Source organism: Salvelinus fontinalis, chromosome 20 (assembly GCF_029448725.1).
Source record: "Salvelinus fontinalis isolate EN_2023a chromosome 20, ASM2944872v1, whole genome shotgun sequence".
NCBI lineage: Eukaryota > Metazoa > Chordata > Actinopteri > Salmoniformes > Salmonidae > Salvelinus > Salvelinus fontinalis.
In genome coordinates, this window is record NC_074684.1 from 20,775,840 (window position 1) to 20,794,060 (window position 18,221).

General features: G+C 42.5%; 1 protein-coding gene across 1 annotated transcript in view; it reads left to right on the forward strand.

Annotated features, from left to right (window-relative positions):
* Positions 1-15,426, forward strand: part of LOC129817496 (solute carrier family 35 member F1-like) — a 166,055-nt gene extending 150,629 nt beyond the window's left edge. Inside the window, exon 8 of the mRNA XM_055872799.1 lies at positions 13,750-15,426. Within this exon, the coding sequence (XP_055728774.1) occupies positions 13,750-13,974 (225 nt within the window). The 3' untranslated portion in view covers positions 13,975-15,426. The remainder of the gene's footprint in view (positions 1-13,749) is intronic.
* The last annotated feature ends 2,795 nt before the right edge of the window (positions 15,427-18,221 follow it).

Sequence of the window (18,221 nt, forward strand, 5' to 3'; positions counted from 1 at the left end):
GGTCCAAAAGGCTTTTTAACCTTTCTGCGCACAGATCCCGATTACGGGATCATTTCCCTAAACAACCGCTGAATTGCACGGCGCCAAATTCAAAAATCTTACTAAAAATATTTATAATCATGCAATCACAAGTGAATATACCAAAACACAGCTTAGCTTGTTGTTAATCCACATATCATGTCAGATTCTGAAAACATGCTTTACAGAGAAAGAAATCCAAGCTTTTGTGAGTGTATCAATCAATGCTACAACAGCTAGCCCCAAATTAGCATGGTCACGGAAGTCAGAAAAGCAATAAAATTAATCGCTTACCTTTGATAATCTTCGGATGTTTGCATTCACGAGACTCCCAGTTACACAACAAATGTTCTTTTTGTTCGATAAATATTACTTTTATAACAAAAAAAACGCCATTTGGGTTGCGCGTTATGTTGAGAAAACTACAGCCTCGTTCCGTTCGACGAAAATTCCAAAAAGTATCCGTAATGGTCGTAGAAACATGTCAAATGGTTTTTATAATCAATCCTCAGGTTGTTTTTAACAAACATAATCGATAATATTTCAACCGGACCGTAACCTATTCAATAAGAGAGAAAAGGAAAATGGAGAGCTCCCCTCTGGCGCGCAGGAACTATTCAGAGAACACCTGACTACTTTTGAAAAATCTCATTCATTTTTCAAAATAAAAGCCTGAAACTATGTCTAAAGCCTGGTCACAGCCTGAGGAAGCCATTGGAAAATGAATCTGGTTGATACCCCTTCAAATGGAAGAAAGACTAGCCAGGAAACACAGATTTTGTTTTTAAAATATCACTTCTGGGTTATATTTTCTCAGGTTTTCACCTGCAGAATCAGTTTTGTTATACTCACAGACAATATTTTAACAGTTTTGGAAACTTTGGAGTGTTTTCTGTCCTAATCTGTAAATTATATGCATATTCTACGATCTGGACCTGAGAAATAGTCTGTTTACCTTAGGAAAGTTAAAAAAAAAAAAAAAAAAAATCTGACCCCTAGCGTCAAGAAGTTCCTAGCGTCAAGAAGTTAACAGCTTCTACCCTCAAGCCATAAGACTGCTGAACAGCTAATAGAATGGCTACCCAGACTATTTGTATTGCCCCCCCAATCACCTCGACTAACCGGTGCCCCCCGCACATTGACTCTGTACCATCTGTATATAGCCTTGCTATTGTTATTTTACTGCAGCTCTTTAATTATTTGTTACTTTTATTTTTTACAGAAGAGTAGGCTAAGTTCTTAGGGGGAGAGGGACCAAATTCTTAGGCTTACTACTACGTGTAGTAAGCTACTAACAGCTTACTACACAACATACATTTAGTATTACTTTTTTAGTTACAGTATTCATACAGTTTAATCGGAAAGTATTCAGATCCACATTTTGTTACGTTACAGCCTTATTCTAAAATTGATTTAATATATTTTTTTTCATCAATCTACACACAATACCCCATAATGACAAAGCAAAAACAATTTTTTTTTTTTTTAAATTTGCAAACATTTTTGCATTTTTACAAAGAACAAAATAGAAATGTTACATTTACATAAGTATTCACACCCTTTACTCAGTACTTTGTTGACACACTTTTAGTTTCCATTACAGCTTCGAGTCTTCTTGGGTTTGACGCTACAAGCTTGGCACACATGTCTTTGGGGAGTTTCTCACATTCTTCTCTGCAGATCCTCTCAAGCTCTGTCAGGTTCGATGGGGTGCGTCGCTGCATAGCTATTTTTAGGTCTCTCCAGATATGTTTGATCGGGTTCAAGTCCGGGCTCTGGCTGGGTCACTCAAGGACATTCAAGGACATTCAAGGACATTCAGAAGACACTCCTGCATTGTCTTGGCTGTGTGCTTAGGGTCATTGTCCTGTTGGAAGATGAACCTTCACCCCAGTCTGAGGTCCTGAGCGCTCTGGAGCAGGTTTTCATCAAGGATCTCTCTGTACTTTGCTCCGTTCATCTTTCCATCGATCCTGACTAGTCTCCCAGTCCCTGCCGCTGATAAACATCCCCACATGCTGCCACTACCATGCTTCACTTTAGGGATGGTGCCAGGTTGCCTCCAGACATGACGCTTGGCATTCAGGCCAAAAAGTACAATCATGGTTTCATCAGACCAGAGAATCTCTTTCCTCATGGTGTGAGTGTCTTTAGGTGCCTTTTGGCAAACTCCAAGCGGGCTGTCATGGGCCTTTTACTGAGGAGTGGCTTCCGTCTGGACACTCCACGATAAAGGCCTGATTGGTGGAGTGCTGCAGAGATTGTTGTCCTTCTGGAAGGTTTTCCAATCTCCACAGAGGAACTCTGGAGCTCTGTCAACGAGACCATTGGGTTCTTGGTCACCTCGCTGACCAAGGCCCTTCTCTTCTCCCCCGATTGCTCAGTTTGGCCGGACGGCCAGCTCCAGGAAGAGTCTTGGTAATTACAAACTTCTTAAATTTAAGAATGATGGAGGCCACTGTGTTCTTGAGGACCTTCAGTGCCTCAGACATTTTTTGGTACCCTTTCACAGAGCTGTGCCTCGACACAATCCTGTCTTGGAGCTCTATGGACAATTCCTTCGACCTCATGGCTTGTTTTTTTTCTCTGAAATGCACTGTCAACTGTGGGACCTTATATAGACAGGTGTGTGCCTTTCCAAATCATGTCCAATCAATTGAATTTACCACAGGTGGAGTCCAATCAAGTTGTAGAAACAAGGATGACCAATGGAAACAGGATACACCTGAGCTCACTTTCGAGTCTCAAAGCAAAAGGTCTGAATAGTTTCTCGAAAGCTGTTTTCGCTTTTTCATTATGGGGTAGTGTGTGTAGATTGAGGATTTTTATTTATTTAATCCGTTTGAGAATAAGGCAGTAATGTAGCAAAATGTGGAAAAAGGTAAGGGGTTTGAATACTTTCTGAATGCACTGTATCTCCCTGGCATATTACATCATTTATGCAGCAGCATACAAGACATATTTTTAGACTCACTGTTGTGCTGTGTTCACTTGAACAGGAAGGTGGCTCGGCAGTCCGTCTTGTGGGCAAACTTCGTCATAAATCTTTGTCATCAAGGTCTGGCATTCTCTGGATGTATGGTACCTTCAAGGATTGAAAAGGATTTGCAAGTATATTGTTGATGTGATCCATGATGATGACTGCTTGTCTAGTCAGCTAGCTGTCTTTGAAAGTATGAAATACTTTGAAAGTATGATATTGACATGATCAGTCCAATCAAAGCTACGGTAGATATAACATGATTTGATGTAATTGTATCTGTGGCCGATACTTCTAATGTAAATATATGGCAGCACCCAATGGGGCTTGAACTGCCTAGCTCTCCCTGTACATTTTGCGGTGACGTAGTGTCACCATGAGTGACAGAACACTGAGCAGATCACGGCACAACTAGAGAAGATTACCAACGCTTATGCTCTGTATTTTCGCTGGCTGCGCCACCACCACAGAAAGCCCTGAGCTAGGCTGACACACCTGCATTTTGGAACTGCCTTACTCAAGAAAGAGACCATGTTTGTATGCAGCTTTATTAACTCAAGGATTTATTTGTATTTATTTGCAAATATTTGCAAATTGAAGTGACACGAATGAATGCCAAATAACATTTAATTTTTTGCTGAACAGGGGGGGCTCAAAACAGTTCTGCCCCACCTGCCCTGAATGATGGGTCGCCACTGCCTAGGAACAACACAAACATTTATTTTCCTCACTAGAACTAATTGCTTTTGAACTCCTAAGGGGAGATGCAGGGAGTTGTGTACTTTTATTGACAGTTGCAGATTAATTAATATTAATAGCATTGTACTGTAAACTAGAGAGCATCAAGAGGGGAGTGGATATTACAAAGGTCTCCAATTAGTTTTAGTATTGATGGAATATTCTAAAATAAGATCTTTCACAATGCCTTGGCTGGTATTTTGGCTAAAACCTTTGCAGCGTTTAGCTGAGCCACGTTGAATGAATATGCCATATCATTCTCCTCCCAGATATTAACAACAGCTATACTATCTAATGGTTGGTTAGTTTACCAATGCTGTAGTTTTAAATCCACTGCTAGGAAAGGTGAGGGAACAGGGAAGTTGTTGACTTTGTACTCGGTCTTAGCTCCCTGACCACTATTACTACAACTGTACTCTTTGTCTCCAACCAGACCAGCACGAGGAATGCATCTGAATGGCTGTGTCTGCAGTTCACAACACAGTATGTACTTTATGGTACATGTGCTTACAATACCATTCTCAGTAGCGCATGCTGTCCAATGTTGAAATGATAGTGGTATCCTGGAATTACTTTTAGAAAAGCTATGTTTGTCCTCAGAACAAATCACATCAATAGTACAAACCCCACAGCTTAAATGATCTTTCCTTAGTGATCAGTGATTTGTCTTGGGTTAAAATCATCAATCATGACAAAGTCCTAATACTAAGCATGCAGTGCTAACTTACTTACAAGCCCTTAACCAACAATGCAGTTTTAAGAAAAATACCAAAGAAAATATAAATAAAGTAACAAATAATTAAAGAGCAGCAGTAAAATAACGATAGTGAGGCTATATACAGGGGTGTATCGGTACCGAGTCAATGTGAGGGGGCACCGGTTAGTCAAGGTAATTTAGGTAATATATACATGTGGGTAGAGTTAGTAAAGTGACTTATGCATAGATAATAACAGAGAGTAGCAGCAGCGTAAAAGAGGGCAATCCAAGTAGCCTGGGTAGCCATTTGACTAGATGTTCAGGAGTCTTATGGCTTGGGGGCAGAAGCTGTTTAGAAGCCTCTTGGACCTAGACTTGATGCTCTGGTACCGCTTGACGTGCGGTAGCAGAGAGGAACAGTCTATGACTAGGGTGGCTGGAATCTTTAAAAAAAATGTGGCTCTTCCTCTGACACCGCCTGGTATAGAGGTCCTGGATGGCAGGAAGCTTGGCCCCAGTGATGTACTGGGCCATACACACTACCCTCTGTAGTGCCTTGCGCTCGGAGGCCGAGCAGTTACCATACCAGGCAGTGACGCAACCGGTCAGGATGCTCTCGATGGTGCAGCTGTAGAACCTTTTGAGGATCTGAGGACCCATTCCAAATCTTTCCAGTTTCCTGACGGGGAATAGGTTTTGTCGTGCCCTCTTCTTTGTCATGATTCACGACTCTCTTGGTGTGCATGGACCATGTTAGTTTGTTGGTGATGTGGACACCAAGGAACTTGAAGCTCTCAACCTGCTCCATTAAAGCCCTGTTGATAAGAATGGGGGCATGCTCGGTCCTCCTTTTCCTGTAGTCCACAATCGTCTCCTTAATCTTGATCACGTTGAGGGAGAGGTTGTTCCTCTCTAGGTTTCTCCTAGTTTTTCCTAGCCACTGTGCTTCTACACCTGCATTACTTGCTGTTTGGGGTTTTAGGCTGGGTTTCTGTACAGCACTTTGAGATATCAGTTGATGTAAGAAGGGCTATATAAATACATTTGATTTGATTTGTCCTGGCACCACATGGCCATGGTACTATGGTGTTGAACGCTAAACTGTAGTCAAGAAATAGCATTCTCTCATAAGTGTTCCTTTTGTTCAGGTGTGAAAGGGCAGTGTGGGGTGCAATAGAGATTGCGTCCTCTGTGGATCTGTTGGGGTGGTATGCAAGTTGGAGTGGGTCTAAGGTTTCTGGGATAATGGTGTTGATGTGAGCCATGACCAGCCTTTCAATGCACTTCATGGCTACAGACGTGAGTGCTACGGGTCGGTAGTCATTTAGGCAGGTTACCTTAATGTTCTTGGGCACAGAGACTATGGTGGTCTGCTTGAAACATGTTGGTATTACAGACTAAGACAAGGAAAGGTTGTAAAAGGTCAGTGAAGACACTTGCCAGTTGCTCAGCGCATGCTCAGAGTACATGTCCTGGTAATCCGTCTGGCCCTGCGGCCTTGTGAATGTTGACCTGTTTAAAGGTCTTACTCACATCGGCTGCGGAGAGCGTGATCAGACAGTCATCCGGAACACCTGGTGCTCTCATGCATGTTTCAGTGTTACTTGCCTTGAAGTAATTTAGCTTGTCTGGTAGGCTTGTGTCACTGGGCAGCTCTCTGCTGTGCTTCCCTTTGTAGTCTGTAATAGTTTGCAATCCCTGCCACATCTGACGAGCGTCGGAGCCGGTGTAGTATGATTCGATCTTAGTCCTGTATTGATGCATTGTCTGTTTGATGGTTCGTCGGAGGGCATAGCAGGATATCTTATACGCTTCCGGATTAGAGTCCCGGTCCTTGAAAGCAGCAGCTCTACCCTTTAGCTCAGTGCGGATGTTGCCTGTAATCCATGGCCTCTGGTTGGGGTATGTACGTACAGTCACTGTGGGGACGAAGCCATCAATCCACTTATTGATGAAGCCAGTGACAATGTGGTGTACACCTCAATACCATCAGAAGAATCCCGGAACATATTCCAGTTTGTGCTAGAAAAACAGTCCTGTAGCTTAGCATCTGCTTCATCTGACCACTTTTTTATTGACCGAGTCACTGGTGCTTTCTGCTTTAATTTTTGCTTGTAAGCAGGAATCAGGAGGATAGAATTAGGGGTCAGATTTGCCAAATGGAGGGTGAGGTAGAGCTTTTTTACGCGTCTCTGTATGTGGAGTAAAGGAGATCTTGAGTTTTGTTTTCCCTCTGGTTGCACGTTTAACATGCTGATATAAATGAGTTTAAACAGAATTCAATTTCCCTGCATTAAAGTCCCCGGCCACTGTGGTGGTATGTAGACAGCTACGAAAATACAGATGAAAACGCTCTAGGTATATAGTGTGGTCTACAGCTTATCATGAGATACTCTACCTCAGGCGAGCAAAACCTAGAGATTTCCTTAGATGTTGTGCACCAGCAGTTGTTTATAAATATACATAGACCACCATCCCTAGTCTTACCAGAGGCTGCTGTTCTATCCTGCCAATGCAGTTTGGAACCCACCAGCTGTATGTTAATCATGTCGTCGTTCAGCCACGACTCGGTGAAGCATAAGATATTACAGTTTTTAATGTCCCGTTGGTAGGATATACGTGCATTTAGCTTGTAAAAAAAATGCGAAAAAACAAACAAAATAGTATGGTTGGTTATGAGCCGATGAAACGGCAGCCATCCTCTCCGGCGCCATTATAGCTCATTCAAATGAGCTGTAGCTGATGTAATGTAATGCTATCTCTACCTGCCGTGACCACAGTAGAAGGAAACCATGACCTGATAGGAATCTAATCAGAACAGAGCAACAAGCCATAGCACACCATCTGCTTAAAAGAAAACGGCTACATTTTCATTCTCCTCAAAGGTTTTCCTACAGTAGATTAGGAACAGTGGTGGTGAAAGTCTCCTTCTGAGGCGGCTGACATTCTATCACGGTTTGTAGGGCTCTAGCCATGGCTCCTGTAGAGAATGTAAATGAGTATGTGGAGATGTCACCATGCTAAGTAGAATGTATTCCTCTCAGTTTCCCAGTTATTGCTTTTTCCTCTCATATGTTCTCCCTCGCTGCAATAGCACTTTCTTCGGCCCATTACTCCACATGTTAATAAAAGTCTTCTTGACAGAGCTATCTGCCTAATTTGTTTCCTGTGTTCTACATTGATATTGCTCTCAGGAGTGTTTACTTTAGCAAACGCTAAATTGAAACACTGCGTGTGAGGTATTGCAGCTCTACAATAGGGGCTTGTGTATGTGCCTACAGAGAGAGAGAATACCTGGTTGTCAGGTCAATGATTCATATCTCAGTGGGACGAAATGCGAAGTTTCATATATGCCCAGTATTTTTTTTGTAATCCCTTTATCCCCGTGACTGTGATATCCATGTGACATTCATGTGTTATGTGATGTACAGGTAACTGCCAAAAAATAAAAGGAAATATTGAGTAAAGAATCAAATCAAATGTTAAAATACAGTTGTATTTGTCACATACTTCGTAAACAGGTGTAGACTAACAGTGAAATGCTTACTTACGGAATTTTTTTCAATGCACAGTGAAAGATGATTTTAAAAAACAATTAGAAATAGTGACACGAGGAATAAATACACAGTGAATAACGAATAACAATGACGAGTAAAAATAACATGGCTATATACAGAAAGTACCAGTACTGAGTCGATATGCATGTGTACTAGGTAAATGAGGTAGCTATGTACATATACTGTAGGTAGGATTAAAGTGACTAGGCAACAGGATATATAATAGACCGTAGCAGGAGCGGTTAGCCATTTGATTAGCTATTTAACAGTCTTGTTGTGCAGTCTTATGGCTTGGGTGTAGAAGCTGTTCAGGGTCCGCTGGTTCCAGACTTGGTGCAAAGGTACCGCTTGCTGTGCAGTAGCAGAGAGAACAGTCTATGATTTAGGTGGCTGGAGTCTTTGAAAAATGCCTTGCAGTTGTTGCCGTACCGAGCGGTGATGCAGCCATTCAAGATGCTCTCAATGGTGCAGCTGTTGAACTTGTTGAGGATCTGAGGGCCCATGCCAAATCTTTTCAGCTTCCTGAGGGGGAAGAGGCACGGTCGTGCCCTCTTCACAACTGTGTGTGTGGACCATGTTAGTTCCTTAGTGATGTGGACACCGAGGAACTTGAAGCTCTCGATCCGCTCCACTACAGCCCCGTCGATGTGGACGGTGGTATGCTAGTAAATGTTTGTAAGTAAGGATTACAAAGTTCTGTATATTGAAAGCAGTTGTGGTTCTGGAGTTAATTAAGCAATTAACATCCTCATCATGCTTAGGGTCATGTATAAATTGCCCAGTTGCCCATTATTTTGGCTACCATGGCTAGAAGAAGAGATCTCAGTGACTTTGAAAGATACTGTAGGTCTCAAATGAGCATAGGGGGTTTAAAGGTGTGTGTGTGTGTCTCAGTCACCAGATCTCAACCCAATTGAAAACATATGGGAGATTCTCGAGTGATGCCTGAGACGGCGTTTTCCACCCTCAACAAAACACCAAATTATGGAATTTCTCGTGGAAGAATGGTGTCACATCCCTACAATAGAGTTCCTAACACTTGTAGAATCTATGCCAAGGCACATTGAAGCTGTTCTGGCGGCTTGTGGTGGCCCAATGCCCTATTAAGACAGTTTATGTTGGTGTTACCTGCAGGTATTTTGTGTTGTTTCTGTAAATGCATTGTCAAAATTCAAGCTTTATTGTTGATATGTTCTCTGTGTAGTCCTGTTAGTGTGCCGAGACAGAAACTGTTTTGTTCCTTGATTGACTGTACTTTGACTATCTTTTCTAGTTGTTTTATTTTCTGGTCACCGGACCGATTGCTCCGTATTGCTGCAGCATAAGGCACATCTAGACATCTTCAGGCCAACGGCAACAGAGAGGCTTAATAAAACCTGCATGGGTTTTACTAATTAATACACATTCCTCAAAAGCTTGGAACACATCCACCGAGCGGCGGTGGCGTGAGAGAGTAGAGGGCTCCCTCACTCTCCCTGCTTCTCTCTCTCTACTCTCCCTGCTTCTCTCTCTCCTCTCTCCTTGCTTCTCTCTCTCTCCTCTCTCCCTGCTTCTCTCTCTCCTCTCTCCCTGCTTCTCTCTCTCCTCTCTCCTCTTTCTGCTTCTCTCTCCCTGCTTCTCTCTCTCCTCTCTCCTCTTTCTGCTTCTCTCTCTCTGCTTCTCGAACTCCTTTCCCTCCTCTCTCCCTGCTTCTCTCGCTCCTTATCTCACTCCTTCTCTCGCTCCTCTCTCCCTGTTTCTCTCTCCCTGCTTCTCTCTCTCCTCTCTCTGCTTCTCTCTCTCCTCTCTTCTCTCTCTGCTTCTCTCTCCCTGCTTCTCTCTCCCTGCTTCTCTCTCTCCTCTCTCTGCTTCTCTCTCTCCTCTCTCTGCTTCTCTCTCTCCTCTCTTCTCTCTCTGCTTCTCTCTCCCTGCTTCTCTCTCCCTGCTTCTCTCTCTCCTCTCTCTGCTTCTTTCTCTCCTCTCTTCTCTCTCTGCTTCTCTCTCCCTGCTTGTCTCTCTTGCTCCTCTCTCCCTGCTTCTCTCTTGCTCCTCTCTCCCTGCTTGTCTCTCTCTCCCCTCCTCTCTCCCTGCTTGTCTCTCTCGCTCCTCTCTCCCTCCCTCCCTCACTCACTCACTATTTCTCTCTCTGCATCTCTTTCCATCTCTCTCTCTCTGTATGGCCTGCCTCTGCTACAGCTAGGACATTGTCAGATAGACAGTCACAGAGACACAGTCTCAGAGGGTGTCCACCTGTAGCTCAGCCCACCAATAAGGGGAGCAGAAATAATTAACATCCCATAACACTATGTCTCCCTGCTCCGTCTCACAATATCCCTGCCGTCCCACATCCCTAATGGCAGCTAGCTTCAGCACCCAGGGACATGTGTAATTTGGTAACGGTATGGTAATCGTGTTAACCCAGGGGAGGAGATGCCACCCACTGCACGCTGCCCAGTGATAGGGGACCGACATGGGCATCATGAACGCCCAGGCACTGGAGACTGACATTGTGCCTACTTCGGCACCCTGCTTTTGTGTCCTGAGGGGCCGCCCTGAGAGGAAAGGAATCTACCGTATGTCTGTTCTGTATCTCTGCAGTGGTCTGTGTGCCAAAAACCATCTTACAACTCAAAAGCATGCAAATCTTAAACAGACGTTTAATAATACATAATACGTTTGTTTTGAGATAAGAAGACTGATAGTGATAACGAGGTTGTTATTACCAGAGGCACTGGAGATGTTATTCCTGCTACTTCCATGAGGCTCAGCCTCTTAGCATATTTAGGAAGGCCCCATATCCACCCCTGGGGCCAAACATAAAACTCAGCAAAACACTGACTCCTGTTATCCCAGTGGCATTGGATTTTAAATGTCAACCAGTGCGTTACCTTTTGATGTTAGCAGGTTCTTCTTATGATTTTAAACAAATAATGTTTACAGCTGGGAAGTTTTAGATTTAGGATGTTGCGTCATACTATTGTTTATTATTGCACTGCAGCAATATTACAGTAGCTCTAACTTTAATCTCTAATCAGGGATTTAGACCTGGGAAACAGGCCAATAGAATCATTGGTCAATCATTACATTAGAAGTTACAATACATTACCAGTAATCAATCAATTCACTTCCAAGGAAAAAGTAAAGAGAACCAGCTGTACTGTGGTGCAAACTTCAAGGCTAGTATTTGAGTACCCTTGCAACAGTCCACAGAGTGAGTGGCATACAGTGGGGCAAAAAAGTATTTAGTCAGCCACCAATTGTGCAAGTTCTCCCACTTAAAAAGATGAGAGAGTCCTGTAATTTTCATCATAGGTACACTTCAACTATGACAGACAAAACGAGAAAGAAAAATCCAGAAAATCACATTGTAGGATTTTTAATGAATTTATTTGCAAATTAGGGTGGAAAATAAGTATTTGGTCAATAACAAAAGTTTATCTCAATACTTTGTTATATACCCTTTGTTGGCAATAACAGATGTCAAACATTTTCTGTAAGTCTTCACAAGGTTTTCACACACTGTTGCTGGTATTTTGGCCCATTCCTCCATGCAGATCTCCTCTAGAGCAGTGATGTTTTGGGGCTGTTGCTGGGCAACACGGACTTTCAACTCCCTCCAAAGATTTTCTATGGGGTTGAGATCTGGAGACTGGCTAGGCCACTCCAGGACCTTGAAATGCTTCTTACGAAGCCACTCCTTCGTTGCCCGGGCGGTGTGTTTGGGATCATTGTCATGCTGAAAGACCCAGCCACGTTTCATCTTCAATGCCCTTGCTGATGGTAGGCTTTGTTACTTTGGTCCCAGCTCTCTGCAGGTCATTCACTAGGTCCCCCCGTGTGGTTCTGGGATTTTTGCTCACCGTTCTTGTGATCATTTTGACCCCACGGGGTGAGATCTTGCGTGGAGCCCCAGAACGAGGGAGATTATCAGTGGTCTTGTATGTCTTCCATTTCCTAATAATTGCTCCCACAGTTGATTTCCTCAAACCAAGCTGCTTACCTATTGCAGATTCAGTCTTCCCAGCCTGGTGCAGGTCTACAATTTTGTTTCTGGTGTCCTTTGACAGCTCTTTGGTCTTGGCCATAGTGGAGTTTGGAGTGTGACTGTTTGAGGTGTGGACAGGTGTCTTTTATACTGATAACAAGTTCAAACAGGTGCCATTAATACAGGTAAAGAGTGGAGGACAGAGGAGCCTCTTAAAGAAGAAGTTACAGGTCTGTGAGAGCCAGAAATCTTGCTTGTTTGTAGGTGACCAAATACTTATTTTCCACCATAATTTGCAAATAAATTCATTAAAAATCCTACAATGTGATTTTCTGGATTTTTTTTCTCATTTTGTCTGTCATAGTTGAAGTGTACCTATGATGAAAATTACAGGCCTCTCTCATCTTTTTAAGTGGGAGAACTTGCACAATTGGTGGCTGACTAAATACTTTTTTGCCCCACTGTATAATCAAGGAGACTACTACAGTAGACCATGTCTCATTATAATACCTCAAAACATTGCCCGTTCAAAGTTACAGTTAGTTGATTAGTTGATTTCAACAACAGCCCCCTTCAATACACCAATCAGGACACACCGTCAGGGGCCTGTTTTGAGCTTGTGCCACTAATTCTCATTGGGACACTCATTGGGACATTGGGACCTGATGTGTCGTGTTATCATACTGATGTGTGTGAATAGAACGTATGAATCACATAAAGCTCAATTGACATGCAGACTGAGTAATGTAACATTCTCATTGGAGCTTCGCCCTTTACATTCTTAGATGTACTGTGTGCATCTGGTCTATATTTTCCTATTTGCTGTGTCAACACACATGACTGGTTGGTACTTGATTGACACTTTCCGTCTCTCACAAGTTCTAGGGTCAATACCCATGTTTGTCTGTAAATACATGTCTGTGAAGCCATGTTTGTAGCATATTGCTTGGTTTTGTATGTATCATAACAGGGATTATTCCAGAATATCTGTTTTACTCTCATACTTAGCGCAGAAAAAACATTTCTGTTTATTTACCCCATCAATTCTGTTGAGGAAGACATTTTTACCGTGTATCTCTCTCAAAAAATGGCTGTTTTGAAATATGGTTGTTTGTCCTCATTCAATCAACTCAATCACAAGATGGTATTACCTCGTACCCCTGCACATTGACTGGATACTGGTACTCCTTGTATATAGCCTCCTTATTGTTATTGTGTTACTATTTCCTTTTTTTACACTTTTGCTAATTGTTTTTATTTAATTTTTTGGAACTTTTTAACTCTGAATTGTTGGGAAAGATCTCGTAAGTAAGCGTTTCACTGTAGTCTACACCTGTTGTATTCGGCGCATGTGATCAATACAATTGGACTTGATTTTGATTATCACCCTGTCTTTCGGGATTCTAGTTTTTAACTTGTCACATGATAGGTTCCCGCTTTGCCAAGGATGTGACGTCAGTGTGACTCGTAATAGATGTTCACTAAAAATAGAAAGACAAATGTAACATTCTGTTCTAAAAATGCTCATTACATTTGAGCATTTGCTCGTGCATTTCATTACTTACCTATTTCCTAACTTCAGTTTCTAGACATAGTCATCACTATGCAAACTCACTGCTTCAACTTGATGCATTTGGAGAATGCATTCTAGAATTGTGCCATGAGTCGCCCACAAGGCAGCCTCTTGGAAACTCTGCTTGGTCTGCTATTACAATGCCCTCTGTGTTACATCTCATCAGACAGAGATATTTCACTATTTCTTAGTTTACGGAGAGTGTTTGTGTGTCTGTTCCAGTTTTCAGGGCTCTACCTCCTGTCCTTCGTCATCATCATCCTGGGTCTGGTGTTCTACACCTCCTCCTCCACCTACGTGGCACAGGACCCGCGCGTCTACAAGCATTTCCGCAACGCCGGCCACCCCATCACGGACACGCCCACTCTGGGGCCCCTGGAACCCTCGGTGACCTATACCAGCCTAAGGCAGGAGATAGAGGAGGAGCCTCGCATCAGGGTGGCCTGAGAGTCCCCAGATTCTGTACAGAAAGAAGGATCACTGAATGATTTAAAAAATGATCGAAAACATGTAGCAAACACGCAAAAGTACACTGTGATCGCAAACTGTGAATAGATAGCAGTGGCTATTTCTGATTTTGAAGATTTGTTTCATGTATAGAAATATACTGTTACCCCATCACGTTCCCTCGTACTGTACATTTGACATGTTTAGAAGGTTTTGTGCTTAAGACTTGTGTAAATGCTCAATTGTGACTGTTTCCTCTTTTACATGAGCACAAAATGTTATTGCATTTTAAGCTTTGAGTTTGCGCTGTGGGTTAGTGTTTAATTGTTCCTTCAAATCGATCTCTTTTTGTAAAACTACCCCGTTAAAGTATCGTGTCCAGAGGTACGATAAAGTAATACACAGACTTAACATGAGTCAGTGCCTTACTATGTATTACTGTTGTGTGTTAGAGCTGCACATTATAAATGGCCCCTTCCCTGTCCAGCATTGTCTGAGGACATTGGATACTGATGCAGCCCCTCCAGTTATATTCATTTATAGACTGGGTGATTCGAGCCCTGAATGCTGATTTGGCTGACAGCCGTGGTATATCAGACCATATACCACGGGTATGACAAAACGTTTATTTTTACTGCTCTAATTATGTTAGTAACCAGTTTATAATCGCAATAAGGTACCTCGGGGGTTTGTGGTATATGGCCAATATACCATGGCTAAGGGCTGTATCCAGGCACTCCGCATTGTGTCGTGCTTACGAACAGTCCTTAGCCATAGTATGTTGGCCATATACCGTACCTCCTTGTGCCTTATTGCATAGGGTAGCGCACAATTAGCCCAGCGTTTTCCGGGTTAGGGTTTGGCCCAGGTAGGCCGTCATTGTAAATAAGACTTTGTTCTTAACTGACTTGCCTAGTTAAATAAAAAATATAAATAAAATTGCTTAAATAAACTATACTTAGAACACTGTGGATTGCTTCTCTGCAGTACATTTAGTCTGACCTTACAACTACTTACCCACAGATATGACAACTTTCCATGTTGGAACCATTATCTCTTGAGGCAAATGGGTATAAAGACAAATATATCAGGATTGCTAATGGAGTGAAGTGATTATTGTACATTTGGTTCATTGTTCATATGTACTGTACACTGAACTCTAGTTGATAGAAAAATAAGAACTGATTGTAAAAATGTGATGATTACAATGCACTTGTCATTCCAGAATTGTGCTGTTCTCTTTTATTGATTGTTCAGCTGTTGGACTGTATTTTAAGTGTGTTGCTTTTTATTCCCTGCTGGATTTTATCCAAAGCACATTAATGAAATTATTTGGAACAGATTTCTTTCAAAGTTTTATTTTTCCCTGTTTATTGTATTATATTTGATTTTGGTGTATTGGAGCACTTGCTGTCAGAAACGTTACCTAAAATAAAGTATCTTTGTCTGAAACGCTGAGAATTTGGTTTTAAGAAAAATCACACCACTCAAAACATGTTACCAGGAACACTCACAAAATTTGTCAAAGTATTTTCATAACAATTTGGGGTTTCGGTGAAGATTCGCGCAAAGAAACAGAGAAACATGAGCACTATTTGCAACTGAATATTGTTGAGTGAATGGTTGGACAGATACAGATATCCACAATTCACGATGAAGCTCGTCACTGTGCAGGTCCACAACTAAAACAGCAGAAGAGCAGGTCATGTTGAAAGTCAACTGTTCATTTAGTTGTTCATTTTGATTATGTTCTGGAATACAGTATGTAGAACATTGTAACATTCATTTTGATTATATTCTGGAATACATTATGTAGAACATTGTAACATTCATTTTGGCAGTACGAGCAAATGCGCTTTGGTCATAGGGAATTCAGATTGCAATATTTTTTTATATACAGTACCAGTCAAAAGTTTGGGCACCTACTCATTCAAGGTTTTTTCTATATTTTTACTATTTTCTACATTGGAGAATAATAGTGAAGACATCAAAACAATGAAATAACACACATGGAATCATGTAGTAAAAAACAAGTGTTAAACAAATCAAAATATATTTTAGATTTTAGATTCTTCAAAGTTGCCACACTTTGCCTTGATGACAGCTTTGCACACACTTGGCATTCTCTCAAACAGCTTCATGAGGAATGAGTTCCCACATATCAGCACTTGTTAGAGAACTTGTTGGCTGCTTTTCCTTCACTCTGCGGTCCAACTCATCCCAAGCCATCTCAATTGGGTTGAGGTCAGGTGATTGTGGAGGCAATCTGATGCAGCACTCCATCACTATCCTTGGTAAAATAGCCCTTACACAGCCTGGAGGTGTGTTTTGGTTCATTGTCCTGTTGAAAAACAAATGATAGTCCCACTAAGCGCAAATCAGATGGGATGGCGTATCGCTGCGGAATGCTGTGGTAGCCAAGCTGCTAAGTGTGCCTTGAATTCTAAATAAATCACTGACAGTGTCACCAGCAAAGCACCCCCACACCATCACACCTTCTCCATGCTTCACAATGGGAACCCCAGATGCGGAGATCATCCCTTCACCTACTCTGCATCTCACAAAGACACGCTGGTTTGAACCAGATTTCCACCGGTCTAATGTCCATTTCTCGGGTTTCTTGGACCAAGCAAGCCTCTTCTTATTGGTGTACTTTAGTAGTGGTTTCTGCAGAAATTCGACCATGAAGACCTGATTCACAAAGCCTCCTCTGAACAGTTGATGTTGAGATGTGTCTGTTACTTGAACTCTGTGAAGCATTTACAGTTGAAGTCGGAAGTTTACATACACTAGGTTGGAGATATTAAACTCTATTTTCAACCACTCCACAAATTTCTTGTTAACAAACTATAGTTTTGGCAAGTCGGTTAGGACATCTACTTTGTGCATGACACAAGTCATTTTTCCAAGAATTGTTTAGACAGATTATTTCACTTAATCATAATTCCAGTGGGTCAGAAGTTTACATACACTAAGTTGACTGCCTTTAAACAGCTTAGAAAATTTCAGAAAATTATGTCATGGCTTTAGAAGCTTCTGATAGGCTAATTGACATCATTTGAGTCAATTGGAGGTGTACCTGTGGATGCATTTCAAGGTCTATCTTCAAACTCAGTGCCTCTTTGCTTGACATCATGGGAAAAATCAAAAGAAATCAGCCAAGACCTCAGAAAAAAAATTGTAGACCTCCACAAGTCTGGTACATCCTTGGGAGCAATATCGAAACGCCTGAAGGTACCACGTTCATCTGTAAAAACAATAGTACGCAAGTATAAACACCATGGGACCACGCAGCCGTCATATCGCTCAGGAAAGAGACGCGTGTCTCCTAGAGATGACCGTACTTTGGTGCGAAAAGTGCAAATCAATCCCAGAACAACAGGAAGGACCTTCTGAAGATGCTGGAGGAAACAGGTACAAAAGTATTTATGTCCACAGTAAAACGAGTCCTATATCGACATAATCTGAAAGACTGCTCAGCAAGGAAGAAGCCACTGCTCCAAAACCGCCATAAAAAATCCAGACTACGGTTTGCAACTGCACGTGGGGACAAAGATCGTACTTTTTGGAGAAATGTCCTCTGGTCTGATGAAACAAAAATAGAACTGTTTGGCCATAATTGTCACATAAGTTGACGAAGTGGGTATGGGGAGTCAAACATTTAATATTGAACGAGACAAGAACAGCGTCAGTATACAAGAAAACAAAGACAAAAAACAATCAATGCATCAGCAGGGAACAGAGCAAAGGAACTGACAAATATATGGGAGGAAATAAACGGATGATGAGTGAGTCCAGGTGAGTCCAATATCGCTGATGCGCATGACGAGGGAAGGCAGGTGTGCGTAATAGATGATAGGAGTGAGTGAAGCAGGGCAGCCTGATGCCGTCAAGTGCCAGGGGGGGAGAGCAGGAGCAGATGTGACAGTACCTGGGCAAGCCGGTTGGGGCGTGGGAGCCCAACGAACCGGCAGGAGTGTGAGCCTGGCGAGCCGGCTGAGGCATGGAAGCCCGACGATCCGGCTGAGGTAAGACGCCTGTCGATCGCGCTGCAAAGAGGGAGCCCGAAGATCCGGTGGAGTGTGACGTGGGATGGGAAGCCGCCGAGCCAACCGAGGCAAGGAAACCTCGAGCCAGCCAGGGCGTGAAAGCCCGACGAGCTGGCTTAGGCACCCCTGGTTCCATCGGCGGCGGAATCCACCCCGATGTCACCATCAAAACAAAAAAACTCCTGGACCGGCTGGGCG